General features: G+C 40.5%; 1 protein-coding gene across 1 annotated transcript; it reads left to right on the forward strand.

Moving 5' to 3' along the window:
* Window positions 1–243: 243 nt before the first annotated feature.
* tmem183a (transmembrane protein 183A) lies at window positions 244–27,817 on the forward strand. The gene is made up of 8 exons (XM_078546715.1): window positions 244–453; window positions 8,813–8,902; window positions 12,880–13,047; window positions 15,607–15,763; window positions 22,822–23,002; window positions 23,900–23,980; window positions 25,502–25,657; window positions 27,221–27,817. Exons 1-8 carry the CDS (start codon window positions 393–395, stop codon window positions 27,404–27,406), a joined length of 1,080 nt encoding a protein of 359 aa, XP_078402841.1. The 5' UTR covers window positions 244–392; the 3' UTR covers window positions 27,407–27,817.

Genomic DNA, 27,817 nt, shown 5'->3' on the forward strand with positions numbered 1-27,817 from the left:
CACTGCAGCTTAAGGGGAGAGGGAGTCAATTGGAACTGAGATGAGAAGAAATTTCTTCACTCATAGGATTGTGAATCTTTGGGATTCTCTTCATTGGTTGTAAGGTGCTTCGGAAGATCCTTAGATTGTGCGAGGTGCTATATAAATGCAAATCTTTCCTCACTCCTGTGCCTTTAAAGGGTGATTGTTCCAGTGACGTCAGGAGCCCCCGCGCAAGCGCCTTGGCGGTAGCGCGGGGGCTGACGGGAGACCCAGTTCCAATATGGCTGAAGATCCCGGGGGAGTGACTTTTATTCACTCAATCATTTTCTCTTCTCTTTTCCTTTCTCCTGTCGGTTCCGCAACATGGAAGAACTCTCGATAACGTGTTTCGGTCTCGTGTTGTCGTCGCAATGCCAAAGAAAGGGAACAGAAAACGGCTGAAAAACCGGGGAAACATTTCTTCTGAAGCAGGTGAAAAGAGAAAGCGAAGTGAAGGGGAGGGAGGGGAGAGGTAGTGCTGGGGCAGCCGAACCTGCTGCCGAGGAGGAACTGCCAAATGCCGCACTCCTATTGGCTCATCCCGGACCCCATTGTCCTGTTCGCCTGCCGATTGGGCCAGGGAGTTGTCAGTAATGGAGCTGAGCTTTTATCAGGTTAGGTGGCGTTAGGTTAGTTCATTTGGTTCTAAACCCGGGGCAGATTCTCTCCGTGCGGGTCCGGCCAAGAATCACAATCGGTGTGCGGGAGGAGAGGTATAGTAGTAACATTTTTAATGCAGTCTGTACCGAGATACACTCTGGAGTGAAGCCTAGTTGCAGCAATGCACTCCCGGAAGCAAACTATTCAAGAAGCGCAACTTCGCCCTAAGGAAAGTAAAATATTGTAAATGTTGGAAATCTGAAAGGAAAAGTGAAAATGCTGGAAATACTCAGTGGGTCAGGCAGCATCTATGGCGAGAATCAGTGCAGGAGTGGTTGTTACGAGGATTCAAATGGGAAAAAGGATGATGGGGCAAGATGTCTGCCTTGAAAGTAGTACTGGGACAAGTAAAGAAACAAAAGATGGACCGAGAGGAGCTGAAAATGATAAAAACATAATTATTACCAGCAGCTGGAATTGTGGTTTTATCCCCTTGTCTTACACCGTATCACAGACCTTTCTGTTTGTTTATCCAACTTTTCTCTCTCTTACTTAACAGAATTGTTACAGTGCAGAAGGAGGCCATTCAGCCCATCGTGTCTGCACTGGTTGTCCAAATGGGCATTTCACCTAATGCCATTCTCTTGCCTTCTCCCCGTAACCCTGCAGATTGTTTCTTTTCAAATAATAATCTAATTCCCTCTTGAATACCTCCATTGGACCTGCTTTTACCATACTTGGGCAATACACTCCAGACCCTAACCCCTTGCTACGTGAAAAAGTTTTTCCTGGTGTTGCTTTTGCCAGTTACTCTAAATCAGTGCCGTCTTATTCTCAATCCTTTGCGAATGGGAACAGTTTCTCCCTATCTGCTCTGTCCAGGCCCTCATGATTTTGAATGTCTCTATCAATTCTCCTCTTAGCCTTATCTTCAAGGAAAAGAACTTCTCCAATTTTACTATACAACTGAAGTTCCTCATCCCTGGAACCATTCTCGTAAATCTCTTATGCATTCTCTCCAATGCCGTCACTTCCTTCCTGAAATGCAGTGCCCAGAACTGTACGCAGTACTCCGGCTAAAGTCTAACTAGTGTCTTATGCAAGTTCTCTTGTACTCTCTGCCCCTATTAATAAAGCCTAGGATACTGAATGCTTTATTAACTGCTATCTCAACCTGTCCTTCCACCTTTAAAGACATAGGCACGTATACACCCAGGTCCCTTTATTTTGTACTGTCTCTCCATGTTCTTCCTACCAAAATGTATCACCTCACAGTTCTCCATATTGAACTTCAGCTGCCACCTATCTGCCATTCCACCAACTTGTCTATGTACTTTTGAAGTTATACACTGTCCTCGTAGTTTACAATGCTTCCAAATTTTGATTCATCTGCAAATTTTGGAATTGTTCCCTGTACATCAAGGTTTAGGCCATTAATATATATCTGGAAAAGCAAGGGTCCCAAAACTGACCCCTGGGGAACTCCATTATAACCCTTCCTCCAGTCTGAAAAATATTCATTAATCTCTGTTTCCTGTCATTCAGCCAATTTTGTATCAATTTTCCTACTGTCCCTTTTATTCCATTAACTATAACTTTTCTCACAAGTGTGTTGTGCTGCACTGTATCAAGTGCCTTTTGGAAGCATTTTCTTAAATTCTATTGCATTTCTAACTTTTCCCAGTTCTGATTAAAGGCTTGAAATGGCAATTTTGTTTCTCTTGCCACAGCTGTTACCTGAGCTGCTGAGTATTTCCAGAATTTTCTGTTGCAGCTTCACCTCCCTTACATAAAGCAATTTGAGCTCATGCAAAGCTCTGCATCCTAATTTGCTCCCAGCATCCATCGTCCCTAAGCTTGCTGACCTACATTGGCTCCTGGTGCACCTCAATATTAAAAATTCTCATCCTTGTCTTCAAAACCTGTGTATCTCTCTAATCTCCTCCAGCCTCACAACCCCCTGATATTTCTGTACTTTGCCAAACACGACCACTTACAAATCTCCAGTTTTCATTGATGGCCATGCTGTCAGTTACCTCGGATCGAAGCCCTGGAATTCCCTGAACATTTGCTTCACTCTCTTTCTTCCTTAAGGCACTCCTTAGTTTTAGTCACCTAATATCTTCTTATGAGGCACTGTATCAAATTTTGTCTGTTAAAAATGTTATAGTAGAGCATTTAGAATACTTCACGGCAATTAGGCAGAGTCAACATGATTTTGTGAAAGGGAAATAATGTTTAACCAATTTATTGGCGTTCTTTGAAGGAGTCACGTGCGTGGATAAAGGGGATGTGGTGGATACGCTGTACTTAAATTTCCAGAAGGCATTTGATAAAGTGCCACATTAAAGGTTATTGCGGAAAATAAAAGCTAATGATATAGTGGGTAAAGAAGATTGGCTAACTAACAGGAAGCAGAAAGTTGGCATAAATGGGTTTTTTTCTGGTTGGCAGGATGTGTGTGGTGTGCCACAGGGATCAGTGCTGGGGCCTCAACTTCTTACAATTTATATAAATGACTTGGATGAAGGTATTGAAGGAATGGTTGCTAAATTTGCTAATGTCACAAAGGTAGGGAGGAAAGTAAATTGTGAAGAGGACATGAGGCTACAAAGGGACAATAGGCTAAGTGAGTGGGCAAAGATTTGGCAAATGGAGTATGAGGTGGGAAAATGTGAAATTGTCCATTTTGGCAGGAAGAATAACAAAGCTTATTACCTAAATGGTGAGAGATTGCAGGGCTTTGAGATTCAGAGGGACCTGGGTGTCCTAGTGCATGAAACACAAAAGGCTGGTATGCAGGTACTGCAAGTCAATAGAAAAGCTAATAGAATGTTATTGTTTATTGTGAGGGGAATTGATTACAAAAGTAGGGAGGTTATGCTTCAGTTGTACAAGGCACTGGTGAGACCACATCTGGAGTATTGTGTACAGTACTGGCCTCCTTATTTAAGGAAAGATGTAAATGCATTAGAAGCAGCTCAGAGAAGGTTTGTTAGATTAATACCAGGAATGGGCAGGTTGTCTTATGAGGAAAGGTTGGATAGGTTAGGCTTGTATCCACGAGTTTAGAAGAGTAAGCGGCGGCTTGGTTGAAATGTTTAAGATCCTGAGGGACCTTGACGGGGTGGATGTGGAGTGGATGCTTCCTCTTGTGGGTGAATCTAGAGCTAGGGGCGGTCACTGTTTTAAAAATAAGGGGTCGCTCATTTAAGGCAGAGATGAGGAGAAATTTTTTTTGCGGGTCATGAGCCTTTAGATCGCTTTTCCTCAAAAGATGTGGTAAAAATATTTTTAAGGCAGAGCTAGATAGATTCTTGATAAACAAATGGGTGAAAGGTTATCAGGGGTAGGGAGGAATATGGGGTTGAGGTTACAATCAGATCAGCCATGATCTTATTGAATGGCAGAACAGGCTCGAGGGGCCACACAAGTGCCAGGCAATAACCATCTTCAACAGGAGAGAACCCAACCATTCTCCCTTGACATTCAATGGCATTACTATTGCTGAATCCCCCACTATCAACATACTGGTGTTTACCATTGACCAGAAACTGAACTGGACTAGCCATATAAATACTGTGGCTACAATAGCAGGTCAGAGGCTTGGAACCCTGTAACTCACCACCTGACTCCCCAAAGCCTGTTCAGAATCTACAAGGCACAAGTCAGGAGTGTGATGGATTACTCCCCCCTTGCCTGGATGAGTGCAACTCTAACACTCAAGAAGCTTGACACCATCCAGGACAAAGCAGCCCACTTGATTGGCACCCATCGACAAACATTCACTTCCTCCACCATCAACGCACAATAGTAGCAGTGTGTACCATCTACAAGATGCACTTCAGAAATTCACTAAGCCTCTTTAGACAGCACCTTCCAAACCCACGACCGCTACCATCTAGAAGGACAAGGGCAGCAGATACCTGGGAATGCCATCATCTAGAGGTTCCCCTCCAAGTCACTCACCATCCTGGCTTAGAAATATATTGCTGTTCCTTCACTGTCGCTGGATCAAAATCCTGAAACTCCCTCCCTAATAGCGCTGTGGGTGTACGTACACCACATGGACTGCAGTGGTTCAAGAAGGCAGCTCACCACCTTCTCAAGGGCAGTTAGGGATGGACAATAAATGCTGGCCTAGCCAGTGATGCCAACATCCCGTAAATGAATAAAAAAAAAGACTCAGGCCGAGTAGCCTACTCCTAATTCGTCTGTCTGTGTAATGTTTCTGTGAAGGGCTTTGGGATTTTTACAGCATTAAAAGGTAATATATTTGGTGTTTTGCATTTAGTTACCCAACCCAACACCATTTTTGTGAAAGCTCTAAGGCAGTATAGTGTTGAAAATTAATAATTTAATACTTCTATAATATGGGACACAAATAAGGTCAAAAAGTATTTTATCACTGACTTTTGACATCAAGTTTACTTTTTGTGAACTTTGTCAAAAACCAGGCCTACCTTTCAGCAGCTATTTTAGCCTTAACTGACATTGATAACACATACAGTACTGCTTCTGTGGTGTTTCTGTAATTAAACTGTAGGGAAAAATCACTACACTCTCAAAAATGTGCTTTATTTCCAAGCTGCAAAAGAACACCCCTCTCCTGCATTAATTAAATATTTCTGTTTCTTTTATCATCATTCTTGCATCCTGTTGGTACATGCTGTCAGTTGGTGCCAAATGAAGGTTTGATGAAACGTCACAGACCTGAAAAGTTAACTTTGCTTTTCGCTTCACAGGTGCTGCCTGACCTGAATATTTCCAGCATTTTCTATTTTTATTTTAGATCTCTGGCATCTGTAGTATTTTTCTTTTGTAACTTTTGTGCAGCCTGCGCATGGCTGCTTGGAATGATCCTGGACCTGTTTAATTTGACTTCATCTAGGAAGGTTGCATCATATAAATTGCACTGAAGTCATGTCTGGATTCCGGAGATGAAAGAGAAACATTGTTCTGCATCCTGAGCTGCGGCTATTTGTTGTGTGTCATTAATTTTGAAGAGCAGCTGCCAAATATGCGCACATGAAATTTGCTTAGATTCTTGATTTTTAGCTTGCTATACAAAGCAGTACTGCGTTTTAGTTGAGGGTTGCCCAAATAGTGAGACACTAGTCCCAGGATCAGTGCCCTCCGCCCATGTGGCATGGCAGAACAGTTGTCAAACTCCTATCTTTGCCAATATTAAATCATCCCAGATTGAATGCACAATCTACATTGTCCATTAACAATGCACACTCTGTAAATTGAATTAATTGCTAAGATGGAGTCAAGGAGTTCTGATGTCCCAAAAAATAAGAGCAAAGTTCAAATTTCTGTGGTTCTGGTATTTTCTGTTCTAACGGTTGTTCTATGTTCAGTTTGAGTCATTATCGGCTTTTGGTTGTAATGGAGATTTAACTTTAGGTATTGATGTAGCCTGACAGGATTCTAATTAAACTTTATAATGGGCATCAATCTCGTTGTTGAATTTTGCTTCTGGTCATCTAAAAGTGAATATCCACACATTTCTCATACCTTTTTAGCATTGCTTGTCCCTTTACCTTAACTAAACATTTCAGCATTAGTCATATTTTAACTTTTTAGTGGAAGGAATGATGTTTAATTCATTGGGTAGGCGACTTAGATATTGAATAGATAGTGTTGTTCGTATTTTTAACTTTAAGTAGCTATTAACTTCAGTAGCTATTAAAACCGAAACACTAATACTATGGAAACTCTTTCGAGTTATCAACAGTCACAGATTGCATCTCTTTCGAGTACATTCACAGTTCTTGGTTTCCGGGAGTGGGACATGAACCCACAACCCTCTGATTCAAAGGCGAGGGTGCTATGAACTGAGCCACAGCATGTGGTTTGGAGGAGCTGTATAATTAATGAGTACTGAATTGTCAATGATGGACTGATTTAGTAACTTTGTCGCAATAATTAATTTCCTTTTCCTGTGGTGTTTAATCCCATCAGACCAGTTCTTCTTAATCAAAACAAAAACAGAATTACCTGGAAAAACTCAGCAAGTCTGGCAGCATCGGCGGAGAAGAAATCAGTCAACGTTTCGAGCCTTCATGGCCCTTTGGCAGAACTGCAGCATAGTTTCAACAAGGGAGAAATATAAATTGGTTTAAGGTGGGTGGGGGGGGTGGGGGGGTGGGTGGAGAGACACATTGAGGGTGTGGTGTGAGCAGATAATAATCAAAAGATGTCACAGACAAAAGGGTCAAAGAGGTGTTGAAGGTGGTGGTCTTTGTCTGAGAAAAGTGCTAATTAAGAATGGAAAACAGGATATTCAAAGTACAGCTCTAGTGGGGGTGGGGTGGAAAGACTAAAGGTTTTAGTTTTAGATTTAAAAATAATGGAAATAGGTGGGGAAAGAAGAATCTATATAAATTATTGAAAAAAAAGCGGGTGGGGGGGGAAAAGAAACGGGGTGGGGATGGGAGGGGGAGTTTAAGATCTCAAGTTGTTGAATTCAATATTCAGCCCAGAGGGCTGTAAAGTGCCTAGTCGGAAGATGAGGTGCTGTTCCTCCAGTTTGCGTTGGGCTTCACTGGAACAATGCAGCAAGCCAAGGACAGACATGTTGGCAAGAGAACAGGGTGGAGTGTTAAAATGGCAAGCGACAGGGAGGTTTGGGTCTTTCTTGCGGACAGACCGCAGGTGTTCCGCAAAACGGTCGCCCAGTTTGTGTTTGGTCTCTCCAATGTAGAGGAGACCGCATTGGGAGCAACGAATGCAGTAGACTAAGTTAGGGGAAATGCAAGTGAAATGCTGCTTCACTTGAAAGGAGTGTTTGGGCCCTTGGACGGTGAGGAGAGAGGAAGTGAAGGGGCAGGTGTTGCATCTTCTGCGTGGGCATGGGGAGGTGCCATAAGTGGGGGTTGAGGAGTAGGGGGTGATGATGCAACACCTGCCCCTTCACTTCCTCTCTCCTCACCGTCCAAGGGCCCAAACACTCCTTTCAAGTGAAGCAGCATTTCACTTGCATTTCCCCTAACTTAGTCTACTGCATTCGTTGCTCCCAATGCGGTCTCCTCTACATTGGAGAGACCAAACGCAAACTGGGCGACCGTTTTGTGGAACACCTGCGGTCTGTCCGCAAGAAAGACCCAAACCTCCCTGTCGCTTGCCATTTTAACACTCCACCCTGTTCTCTTGCCAACATGTCTGTCCTTGGCTTGCTGCATTGTTCCAGTGAAGCCCAACGCAAACTGGAGGAACAGCACCTCATCTTCCGACTAGGCACTTTACAGCCCTCTGGGCTGAATATTGAATTCAACAACTTGAGATCTTAAACTCCCCCTCCCCCCATCTCCACCCCGTTTCTTCCCCCCCACCCCCGCTTTTTTTTCAATAATTTATATAGATTCTTCTTTCCCCACCTATTTCCATTATTTTTAAATCTAAAACTAAAACCTTTAGTCTTTCCACCCCACCCCCACTAGAGCTGTACTTTGAATATCCTGTTTTCCATTCTTAATTAGCACTTTTCTCAGACAAAGACCACCACCTTCAACACCTCTTTGACCCTTTTGTCTGTGACATCTTTTGATTATTATCTGCTCACACCACACCCTCAATGAGTCTTCCCCCCCCCCCCCAACCCACCTTAAACCAATTTATATTTCTCCCTTGTTGAAACTATGCTGCAGTTCTGCCGAAGGGCCATGAAGGCTCGAAACGTTGACTGATTTCTTCTCCGCCGATGCTGCCAGACTTGCTGAGTTTTTCCAGGTAATTCTGTTTTTGTTTTGTTTTGGATTTCCAGCATCCGCAGTAGCTTTTAGCTTTTAGTTCTTCTTAATGATGCCTCTGAAGCTCCACGTGTATTTGTTCACCTTTATGAAAGAAATACCAACATCACTATCCTGTGTGAAATGGGTTGGGAAATCTGTCCAATTCCAAATGTTTGTATCCAGAAGAAGAAAGTAAGGCGCAGACTGTATGGAAGAACCATATATGTTGGGATTAGGGAACGTGCAGTAGAATCTTTTTTTCTTGGCTTTTTCTGTGTACGAAGAGAAAGCAATTGTTTTTGTTAGCCTTCCACACACATTTTGCTGTGCAGCAAACTCATATGAGAACCTCTGATCTCACTTGCAAATTCATAATTATTAGTAGCAGATAGTATTTGATTTCACATTTTTATTTCATAGTTTACTAAAGTTTAAACCTTTAACTTTTTTCTCAGTTACTGTGGCAGATTATGCCGATTCAGATCCAGCTATCGTGAAGACTGGTAGAGTAAAGAAAGCTGTAGCGAATGCAATTCAGAAAGAAGGTTGGTTTATATGAATATTTTTCAGAATACTATTTAATTTTGTCTAGCTTTTAATTTCTTTTTAATCCCTGATTTTAGGCTTCTAGCCACATTCTACTGCTCATTATAACATTTTATTTTGATCAATAACTTTGTCACTTGGTTTCAGTTTAAAAGCAAATTAACTGCACGGTTGACATTTCTCCTTTCATGTGCTTAATGTTTCAGGTTACGTGTGCAAAAATGAACAAATTCACTAGTCCTATACCATTTTAGAGAGAGGATCCTTTCTCCCCTTCTCTTTTCTTTCTCCCCCCCCCCTCCAATGAATGAAATGCCTATCATTTAGTGTTCAGTTCTATTGAAGTACACACGTTAGGAATGTGTTACGACCAGGATGGGAGGAGTGTATGGATTATCAAGCCACACAACTCCGCAGGATGTACCATTAATTTAAATGTTTCATTTTCTCTCCAAAATGGCCAATTGTGTATCTATACCTCTAGTACCCAGAAAAAAAGAGACTCTGACCAAGCTTCTTTCAAAAACTAAATGATTCATTTATTTTTAAACAAAACTTCTTTTAATAAGTTGCAAGTACTGGTTAACACACAATTTTAATTGTTAAGTATAACTATCTATCACTTCCTAAAGAATTCCCCCAGCGCGCACACCGACAAAGCAAGGACAAAAACAGTCTCTCTGCAGATATGGGCTTTGGCGGATGGATTTTATAAAATACAAGATAAAGCCCGCAGGGCCTCGAACTGTTGACCCAGAGTTCTCTTGTATGCAGAGAGGTCGCTGGTCCTGGTGGATGCCTGGAAGCTCCTACCAACTGGTCCAGCTTTGCAGGTCCAAATGCAAACTGGTTACACTCAGATGAGGGTTCTCTGACTACAGGTTGGTAGCCTAACACAATTTTAGGCAAGGTAGAGAGGGGGAAACCAGTCAAGGTAGCCTGCCTTCCTTCAGCTTGTCTCTAACAAAACTGCCTTCAAAGCAAGCAGGTTCACAACTTGTTTTTTTCCCTCTCTCCCATGTGATTGCCTTTTTGTCTCCCAGCTTCATTAAGGAGCTTTGCAGTTCAACACAAACAAGCAATTCCTTCTCAAGTACCATATAGGTCAGGTGATTTCTTGGAAGAGGCCTGCTTGTGGACAGTTCCAAGGTGAATTTATGACTTTTTTTAAAAGAAAAATCCCAGGTTAGCATCCACATGTCCAGACCATGCCATGTCCTTCCATTTTGTAAAAGAAAACTTCAGCCTTGAGAGGTATTCTAACAAATGTCACACCTAGAAAGGAAGAACCTTTATTTATATAGCATCTTTCACAAACTCAGGATGCTATAAAGTATTTCACTCGCCAATAAAGCATTTTTATAAAACATCGTTACTCTGATAAGTAAGAAAACATGGCAACCAGTCTACACACAACAAACTTCCACAGATAGCAATGTGATGAATAACCAGATAACCTATTTTAATGTTGGTTGAGCAATATATGTTGGCCAAAGCACTGGGAGAACTCCCTTTTCCTCATAAAATAATGCCATGGGTTTTTTATATCTACTAGAGCCAAGGTTTAATATCTCGTGCAAAAGACAGCACCTCCAACAATGCAGCAGCCTCAGTGTTGTGTTGGTGTCAACCTAAATGATGGGCTCAAGCCTTTGGATTGGGCTTGAACTCATGACCTTCTGACTTGAGTGGAAATGCTGCACTGAGTCATTGTTGAATGATATGTGTGGTTCCACGATTTGCTTAACGTTATTTCAAATTACTTCTGTTGTATTTGAGCTGATTGCAGTTCTGTAAGAATAGTTTATGCTCTTCTTTCTGGGACAATAAGACCAGGAACCCCGGCATAGGGCACAATGGGAATGGGCATGTATCCTGCTAATTTTGGAACAGTGCGTTTAGTGTGCTAGAGTGCACCATTGTGGTTTATGTAAATCATCAACTGTTTTTATTGCTTGTTGAGCAGTGTTTGGGGCAGGTCTGAGAAGAGCATGGGAAGGGGCCTTGAAAGTTTGACAGCAGAGGAGGTGGTCACTTACCCTATGCCTAAGTGGTCTAAAGTGTAGCTTCAATTCTTCCTTGCTCGATATGCAGCCTGTAACCTCGTGATCTATGCATGCATGGTGGAAGGATTAAAGCAAACATAAGGATGACAAATCTAGCCTAATAGATTGAAGTTACTCAATGAAAGTGCACAGATTATTTGAGGGAAAGGAGTGGAGACAGAGGAGACAAGAACAGAGGTATTCAATAAAATGTTGCATGAGCATATGGTCAAGGATCTTTCATAAATACCGTAGATGTTGGCTTATAAATCAACCTTTGAAACCTCAAAAAATCCCTCCATAAATGGGGGTCGACTTGTATGCCAAGTGTAAAAGTGAACCAATGGTGTGGGTGGTCGCCATTTTGAAATGTGATCGGCATCTGATGCAAAGAGTGGACTTGTCTTAAACTCCTGTGCATCTTTGCAACACAGACCATAATCACCTGCTTGATTAACAGTTATAAGGTGCTGGTAAGTAAAACATCCACTTGAGGGGCAAAAAATTGAAGTTGACTACGAATGCAAATATAACATGTCATGGCTAAAAAAGAGGGGTCGATTTATACGCCATGTATGCACAAAAACGTGATTTTTGTGCTGGAAAATGGGGTTGTTTGTATGCCGGGTCAACTTATACGCTGCGATTTATGGTTAATTAAGCTTACCTGGATAATCCTATAAGCTTTTTGCCAGATGTGCATCCCCCTAGTTAACTAAAACTTAATACCCTTTGTAGATCCTAATCCAGCCCCTCTTGGCCTTGTCAATTATACTTCATTTAAAATAAATTTGGATTTTAAAGTGTACTATTTCACATGTGGGGTGGGGTTTGTGGGTGGGTTATAGCTTTCGTGCCTTTCAGTAAAGTACTTGTCTTAAACTTCCTTTGATAAGCTGTATCCACAATGAAATAACAGCTGAAAGATCTTGTCAGAGTCCAGTTAATGTTTATTACTTTGGATTCATTTGTAGAAGAAAGTTTTTGGTATACAATGACCAAAGGTTCCTAAGGACTTGTGCATCTTAATGCTGACTACTTTCAATAGCAAAAATGTTACCTTGATCTATTGTAAACCTCCTCATAAGTTCCTGTATTGTAATGGCTGATTGATTGTTTTTGCTAGGTGTAACTTAGATGAAAGGGTTGACTTGTAGAGGAATCATTCAGAATTTTCTTTATATGTAGGGTTGGCTCTGTGATACTAAGCCTGGCACTGAACTTTTATAATCTCTAGAAAAGATCGGAAAACATACGTGGAACAAAAGTTTTATTTGCAGTGGTACATAAAATCCAGCTGCTTTCTCTCTGTAAAGTCAAAATATTCAACTTCAGTTAACTGAAAGTATCCATTACAGTGCTTTATAATGTACAAATTTACAGGGTTTCTTAATGTTTCTTTTTAGCAGCTTTGATAACTGGTTATTTTATAACATTGCATTTTAAATAGAATTCAAATGGAGAAAATCGACCAATTCTGGATGATTTATATAATTGGTGTTGATTCTTGTATATAATTAGGTTTATTTAAGCTGGTATCAAAATTCCTGCAAAAAATTGTAAAGAATTGATGTGTATTATCCTTAATTTGTAATATATAATGCTGAACCAGTGACTGCTATAAGCTCTGGAATTTTAACAGCTCTGGTGTTGTATTTTCAAGATGTTCTTTCCAGACTGAACCCAGGGTAAGAGGCGATCATCTAGAATTGTACTGCTGGGCGCTTTAGAGTTCATATGGATACAGCATGAAAATTTGCATGGTGTCTTTATACATCATTGAAATATTAGTGACACCATAGCTTTAATTGTGTCAGTTGTACATTAAAAACATTTCTTATGAAATATAATTTGTTGTAAACCCTTCAGATTTACAGGTTTGTACAGTTCAATGATGAGCAAATACTGACAATTTAGTGGTTTTATTTTAGTAAAGTTGCTGTGTGGTTTGGAAGCGTCTCAAGTCCCTGTGACAGAAGAGGCTCTTTCCTCTGTTCCTGAGGATCATTTGGATTGTGACAGCAGTGATGAAGTTGATGTTGATAGCCACTCAAATGAGTTGAAGGTCTCTAGGAAAAAGAAAAGCAAAAGACAGCAAGGTAATTAATTCTTAATATTGCACAAAGAAATTGTAAATGTGGCTGGAAAGTTGCTTAAAATTCTTGATGGTATTTTTTTTGCCTTTTTTACTTGCCTTGTGCTTACATGCTGCATATGTTATGATCTGGTTAGGGACCAGTAAATTTTTGTTTAAAGTAGACAGTTTGAAATCCCAGTTACCCATGAGGAGAATAAAGCCACAAAATTTCCATTGTAAATAAACAAAATGAACTTTACTATACAAAATTAGTAAAGAGAAACAATTTACGATATCTATCTTGTTCTCTATAACATTCAGAATTAACCTGAGGTAAACATGAATGAACAGACAAACTGTGGTTGAGCATATCACATTGCACATTAAATGGCCAAGGCAGATCCCATAGATTTCTCAGCGACCCACCCAGGCATCAGTGACCAGAGTCATAAAATCCCATTAAAACTCTCTCTCCCTCAAGAGGGATTTCAGCTTCTCACTTTCGATGATCTAGCTTCTGAATTGCCTTAGAAACTGCTCCACTTTGGACTGCCCCAATGGCTGCTCACCTCCCGATGATTCAATCTCCTCTCCTGAGACTGCGTTCCATGAGTTTCACAAAACTCAACTCCCATCTCTGATTGCCAAAACACCAACTCTCTTGCAGACTGCTAGCTTCATTAAGCTGGCATTGCCCCTGGGTTTCTTTGCACTCCAGTCTCCTGGCTGCACTGCTCTATAAATGGCATCCAGGGCCTCTCTTAGCCCTGACTGTCCAGTATGAAACCAGTGACCTTCCTCCATCTTCTCAGCTCCCCACTACTTCTCTGAGCCCTAGCTGCCTGGAACCTGCTAACAGTTAAATCACACAAGGTCCAAACTGGAACCCTCCGCTGTACCAATGGTTCCCAAAGCTTCTTCAATCCCTCACTGCCTGAAGCCTGCTAACAGCAGCCCCTTTTCAGTATGGAGCCTCTTGCCTTGCTAGGGAACACTCAGATAAATTGAAACCAGAGAACCTTCTTAAGCTCCACCCATTTCCATGAAGATTTAGCCTTTCAGGGTTTACTGAATGCTTTTAAACTAATTCAGCTCTAACTCCCATAAAGAAAACATCCTCTGGACTGCACTTCTTTGCAAGCAGTGTAGCCATCACATCTCCAGCTAAGTAAGCCCACCTGCTGTTTTAGGATCTTATCTTTCTAGCTGTAAAAACCCTTAAATCAATACGACCCCATTTAAATGTAATGGACTCCAAGCTGCTTGAATTGCATTTATCCCATTTCCTACAGTTAAGCTTTAATCTTCCCAGAACTAAAATTTACTTCTAAAACATCAACATGAGCCATGAATTAGGTACTCATCTCACGGCGTATTGATGTTTAAAAGTAATTGTTAGCATGATGGCCCAAAGCTTCCTACTGCACTATTGTGCATGTTTGTTGAATTATGTTTACTTGGACTTCCTCCTAGTGAGCCAACCTCCTTCCCTCTTTGGTTCTTGCAACACTCTTCGAGTAAGCACAAGACAACTGCACATAAGAAACAGACTTTATTCACACAGCATAGGATATCAGCCTGTGAAGTACAAGAATAGCATTGGGTTTCTCTCTCTTCAGCTACCTAACCAGCCATGGAAACCCTTGTTTATATGTCTTGCAAAGCGTATCTCCTAGATAAACTCTAATTTCACAGATAACCCTGTTTAACTCCTTCATGATTAAATACCTCCAAATAGCTTGATTTAGCTCCAGGCCTTCCCAAGGCTAGCTTGTTTACCCAAATTATACACCCATTCTATGATATGGTTAATTGATCCCTCTGCTTATATTTGTCACACTTATCACTAAAATTATGCATGGTCGATGTTTGAGTCACGCATTTCCTTGCACAGGCATTCCTTGCAAATAAGACATCTGGAATGAAGCATAATTAATTTCCCTGTTGCCCACAGTTGCCTACATTTCCATCTCTCCTCCTATCTGGACAGCCTGGTGTGCCATTGACCAGTTATGGTTTATACAGTTCAGTTCGATTAACTGTTCTCATTCACTTCAATCCCAGCTGTGTTATACAAGGGCTGACAGTATCATTGAGATTCTTTGCATCACCCATATTCTCCCAAATGCCATCACACAAGCAGAACTTGTGCAATTGATGCAATTATAGAATCCCAGTGTTGCACAATTTGGAATTCTCATGCTTTAATCTATATCTATCTCAAATAATATAAAAACCTGTGTAATTTGCTTCCTGTCCATCAGACTTTTCCCCAGAAGTCAAGTACTATGCTTAAATTTCTGTCATACTTCAGAAAAAGTGATGCTTCAGTACAGGAGCTGAATTGTCTTAATTTTCGAGTGACTACCAGTTGCAATTGTTAGGCTTGTGACATGCAGCTTGAAAAGCAATTAAATTCTGATCTCATCCAGGGCAAAATTATAATGTTTTAAACATATACATGCTCATCCTTATGGCAAGAAAATTTGATAGTGTAGTGTGCTGCACCATCCCCTTTCTGTAACATCACTGAATAATATGTTTCTACTTTCTGAAATGAGATGGTGTTTTCTTTCCCTAGAGAATGTAGAGGACTGTGGACAACAGTACCCTATAGATATTTGGTTGTTTCTGGCATCCTACATACGACCTGAGGATGTTGCGAAGTTTGCTCTAATTTGTAAAAATGCCTGGACTGTTACCTGTACAGCTGCTTTTTGGACCAGGTTATATCGGAGGTGAGATACTTTGATTATTTTTTGTCCTATAAACTATTGCCAACTGTAGAGACTGATTTCGGAAGTTATTTACAGAGGCAGTAAAGGACTGGAGGATTTGCTTTTTATAAATGAAATTTGTGCATCTTTTCTGAACAACAAACATACCCATTCATCAATGACTCTCAAAACAAATGAAGTGGAATTTTCAAGTGCATTTGCAAATTGTCTGTCTCAGTTCATATTTTCATATCAAGTACTTGAAATCATAAGTGCAGTCATAGTGAACAGGTGCCCAATTCTGCCCGTCCACCATTTTCCTATCGTTGACAACAACCTCTGCTTCAAGGCTGATGGTCAGGTACTAAGTTGTTGATCAGCCAAAATTTCTCTGAATTTCTTCCATTTCATGGTTGCACACCTGTTTGAACTAACCTGTGACAAACGCAGCTCTAGTTTCATCAATTCAAAACTGAGTTTCAAATCCTATATCCTATTCATCATTAAAGGTGTTCACTACCACCTTCACAACTTTGCCTGTCTCCAGCTCTTTACCCACTGTTGCCAAAATTCTCTTTGTAACACTAGATTACTTTTCTCTAATGCCTTACTTGCTGCCCACCCCATCCATAAATTTCAGCTCATTCAAAATTCCACCACCTGCATTCCATTGAGCTTTAACTGCCACATGACCATCACTCCTCTCCTTGTTGACCTACACTCGCTTCGAAGGTTGTGGGTTCATGTCCCACTCCCGGAAAAAAAAACCAAGAACTGTGAATGTACTCGAAAGAGTTACATGAGATCTGTTGATAACTCGAAAGAGTTACACTCGCTTCCTTTTCAAATTTAAAATATCCCTATGATTTCAACTGCCCCCACCTCTGCATTTTTCTGTGGCCTTCCATGCCATCCAGTTATTTGGAATTCAGTGCATTGCCACTGACTTTCTCTCCTCCACGTTCAGTGGCAGAATCACCTCTTAGCCCTACTCTTTGGAACTTGTTCTTTATCTCATTTACCTCTCTGCCTTTGCTGTCTTTAACGGCATTCAGAAAAGCTGTATGTTTCACCAAGCCTTCAATCACTTCTTTCAATTTCCTCATAACATCAGTTCTTTTTACACTGTGGAATTTTGTCCTCTTAAAATTTATTTAGAATTTTCTTCAACAGTACAGGTTCAGTTGAGCTGAATAAAACAGCCTACTTGGATGCTTGCACCATCTTACAGAAGTGCAACCACACACACGGTGGAGGTGTGCAAAAGGAGAGACATCAGGGTCAATTTCATGATATGACGCAGAGGGTACATAATCCATGTCAAAAAACCTCCATGATTTAATTGTGGTCACCAGGAAGCCTCGTTCTTTCCTAAGGATAGCAAATGCAATTTCCCATTCCTTGTCAAACTTGTATTTCTGACATGTGAAACCCCTTTTGTTGCTTCTCTTTGCTGTTTCTGAGGGAATAATATCACCATGATTAATGGACCAGAACTGAACATAGCACTGCAAAGATAAGAAATGCTCTGCTGCAAATTGAGACAAAGCCCTTTTTATTTACTTTTATCTTATATATTTTCAAACATTCTCTTAAGGTTCAGTGATGAATGTTTGGCAGCATACATCTTTTGATGTGCATGCAAACTGTATTCTTTGCCAGAATGCTCTGAACTTCCCAAAATGTTGATTATGTTCTGTCCCCTTGCAGCTTTGAACCCATTAAAGTCTAGCACTCCAAATATACTTAAATTCTATTGTGACTGCCTGCAGTACAGTCTCTATCCAGTGCTTTATTGAAACATACAAGCTAAATTGGCTGACACTTTAAAACTAAAACTGAATATGTTCACCCAGCTCAGAGCAGGATTTTTGCTGTTTGGTTTAAATGATCTGCTGTGGTCATTAATACCTGATATTCCAGAGCTGCACAGCTTTCACTTGTGGTAGTAGCATGGAGCTATTTCTTGCATTTTACCCACTTGCAGCCTGTGCTCCTTATAAACTGACGTATACAAGCAAACAAATTATTTTTTCCAGTATAGGGTGGGCCAGAAATATAAACATTTATCTGCCAGCTGGAGAAACACAGCTTTTTCATTAACTGCCAGCAGCGGTGAGGGCAATTGAACCTAATCATCAGCATTGACTATTAATTAGATTACTTCTACCGTTACACTTTTATCCCTTGAAACATCGACCAGTAGATTGTATCTGGTAGTCATTCATTTCTATTAACAGTCGAATTCAGTTTGACTGACGAGTTCATTTGCTGAATGGATAACCAACAGTTGAATTGGATGCCCTAACCAACATGTGCATTAGGTAATGGGCATGCCCTTTGTGCTTTCATTACTATTATACTTTTTCAAAAAAAACAGGTGTTTGCTTAAAACTCTTTTATACGTTGAAGTGCTGGTTCTGACCATTTTAAGCATTAGGAGTAAATATTAAATCATTATCATTTTGGAATTCAGTGCAGCAGTTAAAAGACAGTTGTTTACATATAATTAGGACAAAAGCAGGAATTTGCTTGGTACAGTTTTTGGATAGTTTTTGGACAGGTTATGGAAATATGGTTAAATGCCATTTTAGGTATCCTAAACTCTTGATCTGTACAGGAACTAAATTGTACCATATAGTGAAACTTTTAATTACAAACTGCTTGTGGACATCAGCTGTCTTTTCACTGGACTGGAAAAATCAGGTGGGCAGGCATGGATGAAGGGAGTTCATAGAATGTTTTCAGGATAGTTTCTTAAAACAGCACATTCTGGAACCAACCAGAGAGCAGGCAATACTAGACCTGGTATTGAGCAATGAGGTAGGATTAATTGCTAACCTCCTAGTAAAGGCACCCCTGGATAGCAGCGATCATAATATGATTGAATTTTACATTTATTTTGTAGGAGAAACTAGTGTGCCCAGGACTAGTATTTCAAACTCAAATAAGGGCATGAAAGCAGAGCTAGCTGAAGTGAACTGGCAAATGAGGTTAAGGGATAGATCAATAGAAGTTCATTGGCAGACATTTAAAAGGATACTTCAGAATACACAGAATATATAAATACAAATGAGCAAGAAAAACTCCAAGGGGAGGGCCCACCATCCGTAGTTAACTAAAAAAGTTAAAGACGGTATCAAACTTAAAGAAAAAGCTTATAATTATGCAAAGACGGGTGGCAGGTCAGAAGATTGGAAAGAATATAAAGAACAACAAAGAATGACAAAAAGATTAATAAGGAAGGAAAAGTTAGAGTAAGAGAGAAAGCTACCTAGTAATATAAAGGTGGTTACTAAGAGGTTCTATAGATATTTAAATAAGAAAAGAGTTAACAAAGTGAACGTTGGTTCTATAGAGTGCGTCTGGGGATTTGATAATGGAAAATAGGGAAATGGCAGTTGAATGAAATGGGTATTTTGTTTTGGCCTTCACTATAGAGGACACAAGTAACATCCTGGAAATAGCTGTAAATCAGGAAATGAAAGGGAGGGAGGAACTCAGGGAAAATTGCAATCACCAGGGAAGTGGTGTTGAGCAAATTGTTGGGGCTGCAGGCTGATCCACAGGTCCAGCTGGACTTCACCCTTGGGCTTTGAAAGAAGTGGCTAGTGAGATAGTTGATGCACTGGTTTTAATTTTCCAAAATTCACTAGATTCAGGGAAAGTTCCATTAGATTGGAAAATAGCAAATATATTGAAAAAGGGAGGGAGACGGAAAGCAGGAAGCTATAGGCTAGTTAGCCTAACATATGTCCTAGGGAAAATGTTAGAAGCTACTGTTAAAGATGTTATAGTAGGGCACTTAGAAAAATTCAAGTCAATCAGGCAGAGTCAACATGGGAGAGAATTTTCCCCTCGCTGAGGGGGAGGTCGTGCGGGGCTGGGCGCGGGCCCAATCGGTGCCCCGACCAGGTCTGCGCTACCATTTTGTGGGCGGGCCAATTAAGGCCCGCCCAGTGTGACGCACACCCGGAAACGCTTAGCGGGTGTTCCCTGAGTCAGGAGTGCGCTCTTTCACGCATGAGCACAGAAATCTCCCTGAGGCACCTCTGAGCCTCGGAGATGAGTTTTAAGTTTTAAAAGTTTTGATAAAGAAAAAAAAAATTTAAGACATGGCCCCTCATGTGACAGTGTTACATGTGCTGGGACATGTCAATGAACTTTAATGAAAAAAATGTATTTACTTTATAAACTCTTCATGAAACCTCATCCCGCCTGTGGATGAGGTTCCATGAAAAATGCGAAGGCCGCCTGGGCTCTTTACCTGCCTGCCAACCTTTAAAGTTGGACGGGCAGTTTTCTCAATAGCCTTAATTAGTTAATTAATGGCCATAACAGGCCTTTGACAGTTCGGAGGGCATGTAGCTGACTTGGCTGTGTGCCCGCCGAACTGAAAATCTAAATGACGAGCGGTGATGTCGGGATGCACGCCCGATGTCACCCAGCGTCGTTTTACGCCTTGGCGAGCAGGCCCCGTGCCCGCTCGCCAAGCCAAAAATTCTCCCCATAGTTTTGTAGAAGGGAAATCATGTTTAACCAAGTGATATAGATAAGTTAAGTGAGTGGGAAAAGATCTGGAAATTTGGAGTATACTGTGGGCAAATGTGAAATCGTTCGTTTTGGCAAGAAGAACTAAAAAAGAAGCTTATCTAAATGGTGAGAGATTGCAGAGCTCGGAGATTGAGGGACCAGGGTGTCTTAGTGCATGAATCCTAAAAGGTCAGTATGCAGGTACAGCAGGTAATTGGGAAAGTTAATAAGAATATTATTGTTTATTGTGAGGGGAATTGATTACATAAAAAGGAAGCTTATGCTTCAGTTGTACAGGGCATTGGTGAGACCACATCTGGAGTATTGTGTACAATACTGGTCTCCTTATTTAAAGAAAGATGTAAATGTGTTGGAAGCAGTTCAGAGAAAGTTTACTAGACTAATATCAGGAATGGGTGGGTTGTCTTATGAGGAAAGGTTGGACAGGTATCCACTGGAATTTAGAAGAGTAAGAAGTGACTTGATTGAAACGTTTAAGATCTTGAGGGGTCTTGACAGGGTGGATGTGGAGAGGACGTTTCCTCTTGTGGGAGAATCTAGAACTAGGGGTCACTGTTTTTTAAAAAAGAAAGGGGGCTGCTCATTTAAGATAGATGAGAAATTTTTTCTGAAGGTTGAAAGTCTTTAGAACTCTCTTCCTCAAAAGACGGTGGAAACAGAATCTTTGAATGTTTTTAAGGTGGAGTTAGATTCTTGATTAACAAGTGGGTGAAAGGTTATTGGGAGTAGGCAGGAATGTGGGGTTGAGGTTACATTCAGATTGGCTATGATCTTATTGAATGGCAGAACAGGCTCGAGGGGCCGAGTGGCCTACTCCTCCTAATTCGCATGTAGGTACCTTTATGTTCAAAATAACCATTATATCTGTTGTGTACAAAAGAAATTCAGTCAAATGTTGTGTTATTTATTCAGCATCCATAGTGGCAGAGAAATTGCTCTATCCCTGGGTTAGAGCTCTGCAAACTTTCAATCTCGGGGGTAAAGCAGTTTCTCTGCTGGGGCACTGGGTAAAGAGCTCTGCATTCTGCAAATGTCAATTGTTTCACAAAACCCGCTGCCACCTTATACAGGCATGTTTCTCGTGTTTTAGGCTGTAAAAGGGCTAGCCCTCTCACCTTCCTCTCCCTCCCAGAAACATGATAGAGTCCCCCTTGTCCTCACTTATCACCCCACCAGCCTCCGCATTCAAAGGATCATCCTCTACCATTTCCACCAACTCCAGCATGATGCCACCACCAAACACATCTTCCCTTCACCCCCCCCCCCCCGGCGGCATTCCACAGGGATCATTCCCTCCGGGACACCCTGGTCCACTCCTGCATCACCCCCTACACCTCAACCCCCTCCCACGGCACCTTCCCATGCAACTGCAGAAGGTGCTACACCTGCCCCTTTACTTCCCCTCTCCTCACCATCCAAGGGCCCAAACACTCCTTTCAAGTGAAGCAGCATTTCACTTGCACTTCCCTCAATTTAGTCTACTGCATTCGTTGCTCCCAATGCGGTTTCCTCTACATTGGAGAGACCAAACGCAGACTGGGTGACCGCTGTGCAGAACACCTTCGGTCTGTCCGCAAGCATTACCCAGACCTCCCTGTTGCTTGCCATTTCAACACTCCACCCTGCTCTCATGCCCACATGACCGTCCTTGGCCTGCTGCATTGTTCCAGTAAAGCTCAACACAAACTGGAGGAACAGCACCTCATTTTCCAACTAGGCACTTTACAGCCTTCCGGACTGAATATTGAGTTCAACAATTTTAGATCATGAACTCTCTCCTCCATCCCCACCCGCTTTCCGATTTCCCCCCTTTTTTTCCAATAATTTATATAGATTTTTCTTTTCCCACCTATTTCCATTATTTTTAAATGTATTTCCATCCATTGTTTTATCTCTACCTTTTAGCCTTTTTCGATTCCATCGCCCCACCCCACCCCCACTAGGGCTATCTGTACCTTGCTTGTCCTGCTTTCTGCCCTTAATTAGCACATTCTTTAGATAATATCACCACCTTCAACACCTCTTTGTCCTTTTGTCTGTGACATCTTTTGGTTATCTCCACCTATCACAGGCCCTCTATCCAGCTCTACTTGTCCCACCCTCCCCTTAAACCAGCTTATATTTCACCTCTCTTCTATTTTTACTTAATTCTGTTGAAGGGTCATTCAGACTCGAAACGTTAACTGTGTCCCTCTCCGCAGATGCTGCCAGACCTGCTGAGTTTTTCCAGGTGTTTTTGTTTTGGATTTCCAGCATCCACAGTTTTTTGCTTTTATCTTAGCATAATGAAGGCTGTTCATAGTTAATAATTTGCAAGCGTCTGTGTTTGAGTGCTTTTGCACATTTTACCATTCAAGTTATGTGGCCCTATTATCTTTTTTTTTTGCAGCTGTCCATTTTTGGGGAGTTTCTGTTTATATAGTTTTCACTATATGTATACATTAAGAATCTACTTTTTAAACATGTAAGTCAGCCTTGAAGCCATGTTTGCTGTGCTTTCACTGAACTGATCTATTAATATACAGGTACTACTGTTCAGATGTGTACTTGCCTGTACGTTTGCAACGTGAGGTCATAGGAAAGTTGGGTTCGCTGCGTGCCTGTGTGATCCGTTCATTGTACCACATGTATGAACCATTTCGTGCTCGTATGTCAGAAAAACCTGCAATTCCTGAGTCTACTCCAAACACATTACAAAATTGTAGTGTAAGTAGAAACTTAACCCTTTGGTATTTCCCATTGTTTGGACCAGTAAATTTTGATTAAATTAGAAATCTTTGCTTTTGATTTTAAAACAAAATCCACAGTTCTCTTGATTGGGTTATCTTTACACTAATATAGTGTGAAATGCGGATTTCCCAATTTCATGCTATATATAGTTACAGAAACTGCCCCATTTTGTTTGAAAACTTCATTAAAAGCTAACATACTGGATAAGTTACTAATGCAATAAAATAGAATTTTTAAAAAATGTTGCAACTATAAAAAAAGTTTTGTGGAGTGAGTTATAGATTGACCTGTGTTCCTGCCCCATACCAAGCATAAAAATCTAGTGGGAATGAAGTGCCTTGTGAGATATATTTAAAACCTTCACTGGACATGCTTTTGCAAATGCAGTTAGCACTAAGCTTTTGATTATTCAAATGAATGTGCTATTTGAAACATGCCTTTTTAAAATTACACCTATTTCCTAAATCTTGCATTCACAGAATGACACGTGGAAATTTCTGTTTTAAAGCTGAAGGTTTGTTGAAACTTAATTAAAATGTGCTGAAGTGGGTTTGTTTTAAGGCAACTGTTTGGATTTTTGGTGCAGGGCTAATTTGGAGTATTGGGGACAAAATTAGATGTGTGCTTATACTGACTGGCTACAAAATTTATTTGTTAATTTACATCTACCCACGGAAATGTGCAAATCTATATTTAAGCACGTGCATCTGTTATATGATTTGGCTAACAAAAAACATTATCATGTTTGTACACTACTGTGCAGTTATTGAAGCTGCAATTTTTCATTCTTTCCTGTTCTCTTTTCTGTGAATGTAACTAATATGTGAAGCTGAACATTTCAGTATTAAGCACAATCATATGTTCTGTTTCTAGTGCTTGCTCTACTGGTGCAAGAAGGGAAGTGGAAATAGATCAGACCAAAGATGGGAGTTCAACTACAAATTCAAAAAGCAGGTGTGCAATTGAAGTTTTAAGTTTGTGATCATTGCTTTGTTCGAAAGATGGTGTCTTTCACTTTGTGCTTTCTTAATTGTAATATAAGTGCTTACTTCAGAATCTTTTATATTAGATTTGCAACTACTTTGAAGCTGCATTTCCACTTTTCCCCGCTACAAATTAATTAAAAGTCTGAATCATTGTGGCATGGTTCCAGAAATTTGGGACACGGCTGAGTGGTAGAATGTTTAATTTCTCAAGTTTCTAATAGCAGCTACATCATTCTTAGGAAATGCCAACTGAAGTCCAACTTGCTTCCTCTGGAGAGCCATGTTGCTTTTGTTAGGCCTTTGAAGCGTATTTGTAGTTTAATTATCTATAATCAGAAGAAATCTGAAGAACAGAGATATACATTTTAGGGGAAGGTGAGCTGCTTCATGGTGTTGGGAAGAGCTAAAGTTGGATCGTGGAATTAACAGAATTGCTGGCGAAACAGAAATTCACTGAAGCGGGGCCGGGGGGTGTTACCTAATCTAGTTCTCTTGCTAAGCTTTTGAGCTTCTGTTCTCATTCTATCTCTGGTAGACTGTTCCTATGTATAAATCCTGAACTGTCTTTTGTTAACTTCACATAGACATTTAAAGTACTTTACCCAGCTCCCCAATAGGTCAGCAGGTTTATGCAGGGAATGCCTGAGGCCTACAGACTAAGAAAGTTCCACATTTGATTTGCCATGAGTTAGCTGACCTTGGCTGGGGTAACAGAAAGGTCCTATTATTGGCCTTGCCACCCCTGGACAAGGAGGTAAAAATTGGTCAAGATTCCCATTTCAGAACATAAGACCATAAGACATAGGAGCAGAAGTAGGCCATTTAGCCCATCTAGTCTGCTCTGCCATTAATGAGATCATGGCTGATCTGACAATCCTCAGCTCCTGCCTTTTCCCCATGACCCTTGATTCCCTTACTGATTAAAAATCTGTCTATCTCTGCCTTGAATATACTTAACCACCCAGCTTCTACAGCCCTCTGCAGTAAAGAATTCCACAGATTAACTACTCAGGGAAGAAATTCCTCCTCATCTCTGTTTTAAATCATTTAGATCATTATCCAGATGTCCTTATTGGAAGCCATGCATTAAGGTGTTTGTTGAACGCAACATTGAACTCTGCTCTAATATCCCTCAGAACTTAATAGCCTGTAAATGTTCATTGTTAAGGCTGCTGTGAACAATGGATTCTTGGACAAGTTACTGGAGGGTAATTTGTACCTGTGCCTCTCTAACACAGCAAGGTATTCACATCTTCAAGAGAAGCGAAGAGAAATTCGCCAGAAGAATTAAATATTTAACCATTGGTAAGCTTTGTAAAAGCAATACTAATTCCTCATTAAATGTTTAGAAATGTTTTGCATTTATGTTCCAAAATTTGCTGTCAAATCTTATTTGTTGTATTGCAATAAATGATTTGGGGTTTGCAGTGGAAACAATTTGGTTTTAAATTGCTCAATATATGCATATATCACAATTTGTGTCCTTCAGTCTCCCAAGTTAAAGAATGGCTCTCGAAATGGGCTTCAGTTTCCACGACAATATGAACAGGTACACAAGAACCCTGACCAAGACTGCTACTTGTTGCAGATCACCACCCTCAATTTCATCTTCACGCCAGTGGTTATGGGAATGACTCTAACGTTGGTAAGAGCAAATCTGAATGTTCCAAAGGTGAATTCAAAAGCAAAATAGTGTGCATGATATAGAACAAAATGGATTTGGTAACTGCAAACTGGGAGAATGCTTTCATTCTTCCAACTCTTTACAAAAAAAATTTAATTGCTACAGACACCTAAGTGCTCAAAACAATTGTCATTAAGCTCCTAATATCCAATATTAAGAATTGGTTTTGTTTCCCCCCTCCTGTTAAATTTGCCAATGAACTAATCACACATTCAGAGATGGTTTGGGGAAGGGAACGTGGCCACTTTCCAATAAGATATTGTCCTTCTAAATCACCCAGTCCAAGCCTTTGTAGCTTAACCGTTGATCTATGTTTTCTCAGGGCTATGGGATAACTGGGAAAAACTCAAATTCCTGCAGTGGAAGAACAGTTTGTTCAGATGAAGTTGAAAATGATTAGCACATCCTAATCTTCAAAGATATGCTTAATGTGACAGTTTTTTCCCATCGGTTATGGGTTCTCTCTCTGCACTATATTTCTTATACTCATAACTATGCTTTTTTAAGGATATCCTATCAAAATGGATTCGGTAGCTACAAGCTGGGAGAATGCTTTTATTATCTCAACTCTGTACAAGCGTTATAAAAAAACATATTTAATCGCTACAGAGATGTTAAACACACCCAAGTGCTCAAAACGATTGTGTCACTAAGCTCCTAATCAATAACATACCGGTATGTAATCAAGATAGCCCTAAAATCAACAGCACTAGTTAGGCACTGAGTGTATCATCCACATGCTTTTGTGCACATGCTGTGGGACACTGTTCATTGTTTTAATTTTAAAAACTCTCTCCCCGACTGGTTTCTCAAAAAATCTTGTGGATATAAGAATCGGACACTTCAGCCACTCCAGTTAGTTAGAGATCTAGTAACAACAGACGCAGATACTGCTGCAGTTCTGTCATATAGAATTGGACCAGTTGGAAAGGAGCTTAATTGACTTGCCTTTCTGTCTAACCCTTGCATGAAGTGGCTCAAATTTCTGTTTTGTTTAAACTGACTTCAACTATTGGGTACTAGTTTAATTCTGTACAATGGTTATCTATAAATAAACCCTTTAGTCTGCTATGGAAAAAGTCTAGTGTGACAGTTTATTTTGTGTTATGAAATGGGCATGGTGGAAACCCTCCATGTAAGTTGAGATTTAGAGGTTCCTTACTTATCTTGGACTTGCCATCCCAGATTTTTTATGGTTCCTTTAAGTTGTAGGAAGCATAGGGTTCTTATTGGAGCTGACTTCTGTGCTAGTCACGAGAGAGAATAGTTGTGGAAGCCCAAATTTCAACACTTGATTTTTGTTTTGAAGGAATAGTCACATTACTTCTGAAATCCAAACCACATTCATCAGAATTTATTGGAATGCTGTCCTTATTTATTATGTGGCAAGTTACACAGATGTCTTTCTTCCATTACAACAGTAACTGCACTTCAAAGGTACTTGATTGGCTGTAAAGCTCTTTGGGGCATCACGAGATTGTGAAAAACATTATAGATTGCAAGTCCTTTCCTTTTCTCTTGCAGTTTACAATTAGTGTGAGCACTGATATGAGGCACCACCGTGTCAGGATGCTGTTCCAAGACTCCCCACTTCCACATGGAAAGAAGCCAAAAAAGGACCAAGGACTCCAGGTTATCTTAGACCCTGTGCATAGCGTGCGTTTACTGGACTGGTGGCATCCACAGTATCCCTTTTCTGCCAACATTTAATACTATTCCCCACTGAAGCAACATAATGTGAAACTGCTGGACAAAGCTTGGGCACTGGAAAGTGCTTTGCAAGGTAGACATGTGAGATGAGTTCAGTTTTTAGAGCAATGACTTATGGAATTTTGAATTTTGAGATTCATATGTTTCTGTTATGTCAAAGGTAGAATTAGCAACTGAAGTGTTAACACTATTTGGAGCCCCAGATCTGAGAAACTAGAGAAAATCAATTTAATGTTTGAATGTAATTTATATAAAGGCAGTGCTCAACATTACAACTTTCTCATATTGATTTTTCAGAATGTCTGAAATGTGGTGTAGGCCAGTTTTCTCTTGTCTTGTAATGTATGGAATTGTTAAACAGTTGCAGCCATGTGCAAAGAAAAGGACAGTTGCTTGCACACAGTTACCTCA

The sequence above is a fragment of the Cetorhinus maximus genome, chromosome 8, assembly GCF_964194155.1.
Source record: "Cetorhinus maximus chromosome 8, sCetMax3.hap1.1, whole genome shotgun sequence".
In the NCBI taxonomy this organism is placed as follows: Eukaryota; Metazoa; Chordata; class Chondrichthyes; order Lamniformes; family Cetorhinidae; genus Cetorhinus; species Cetorhinus maximus.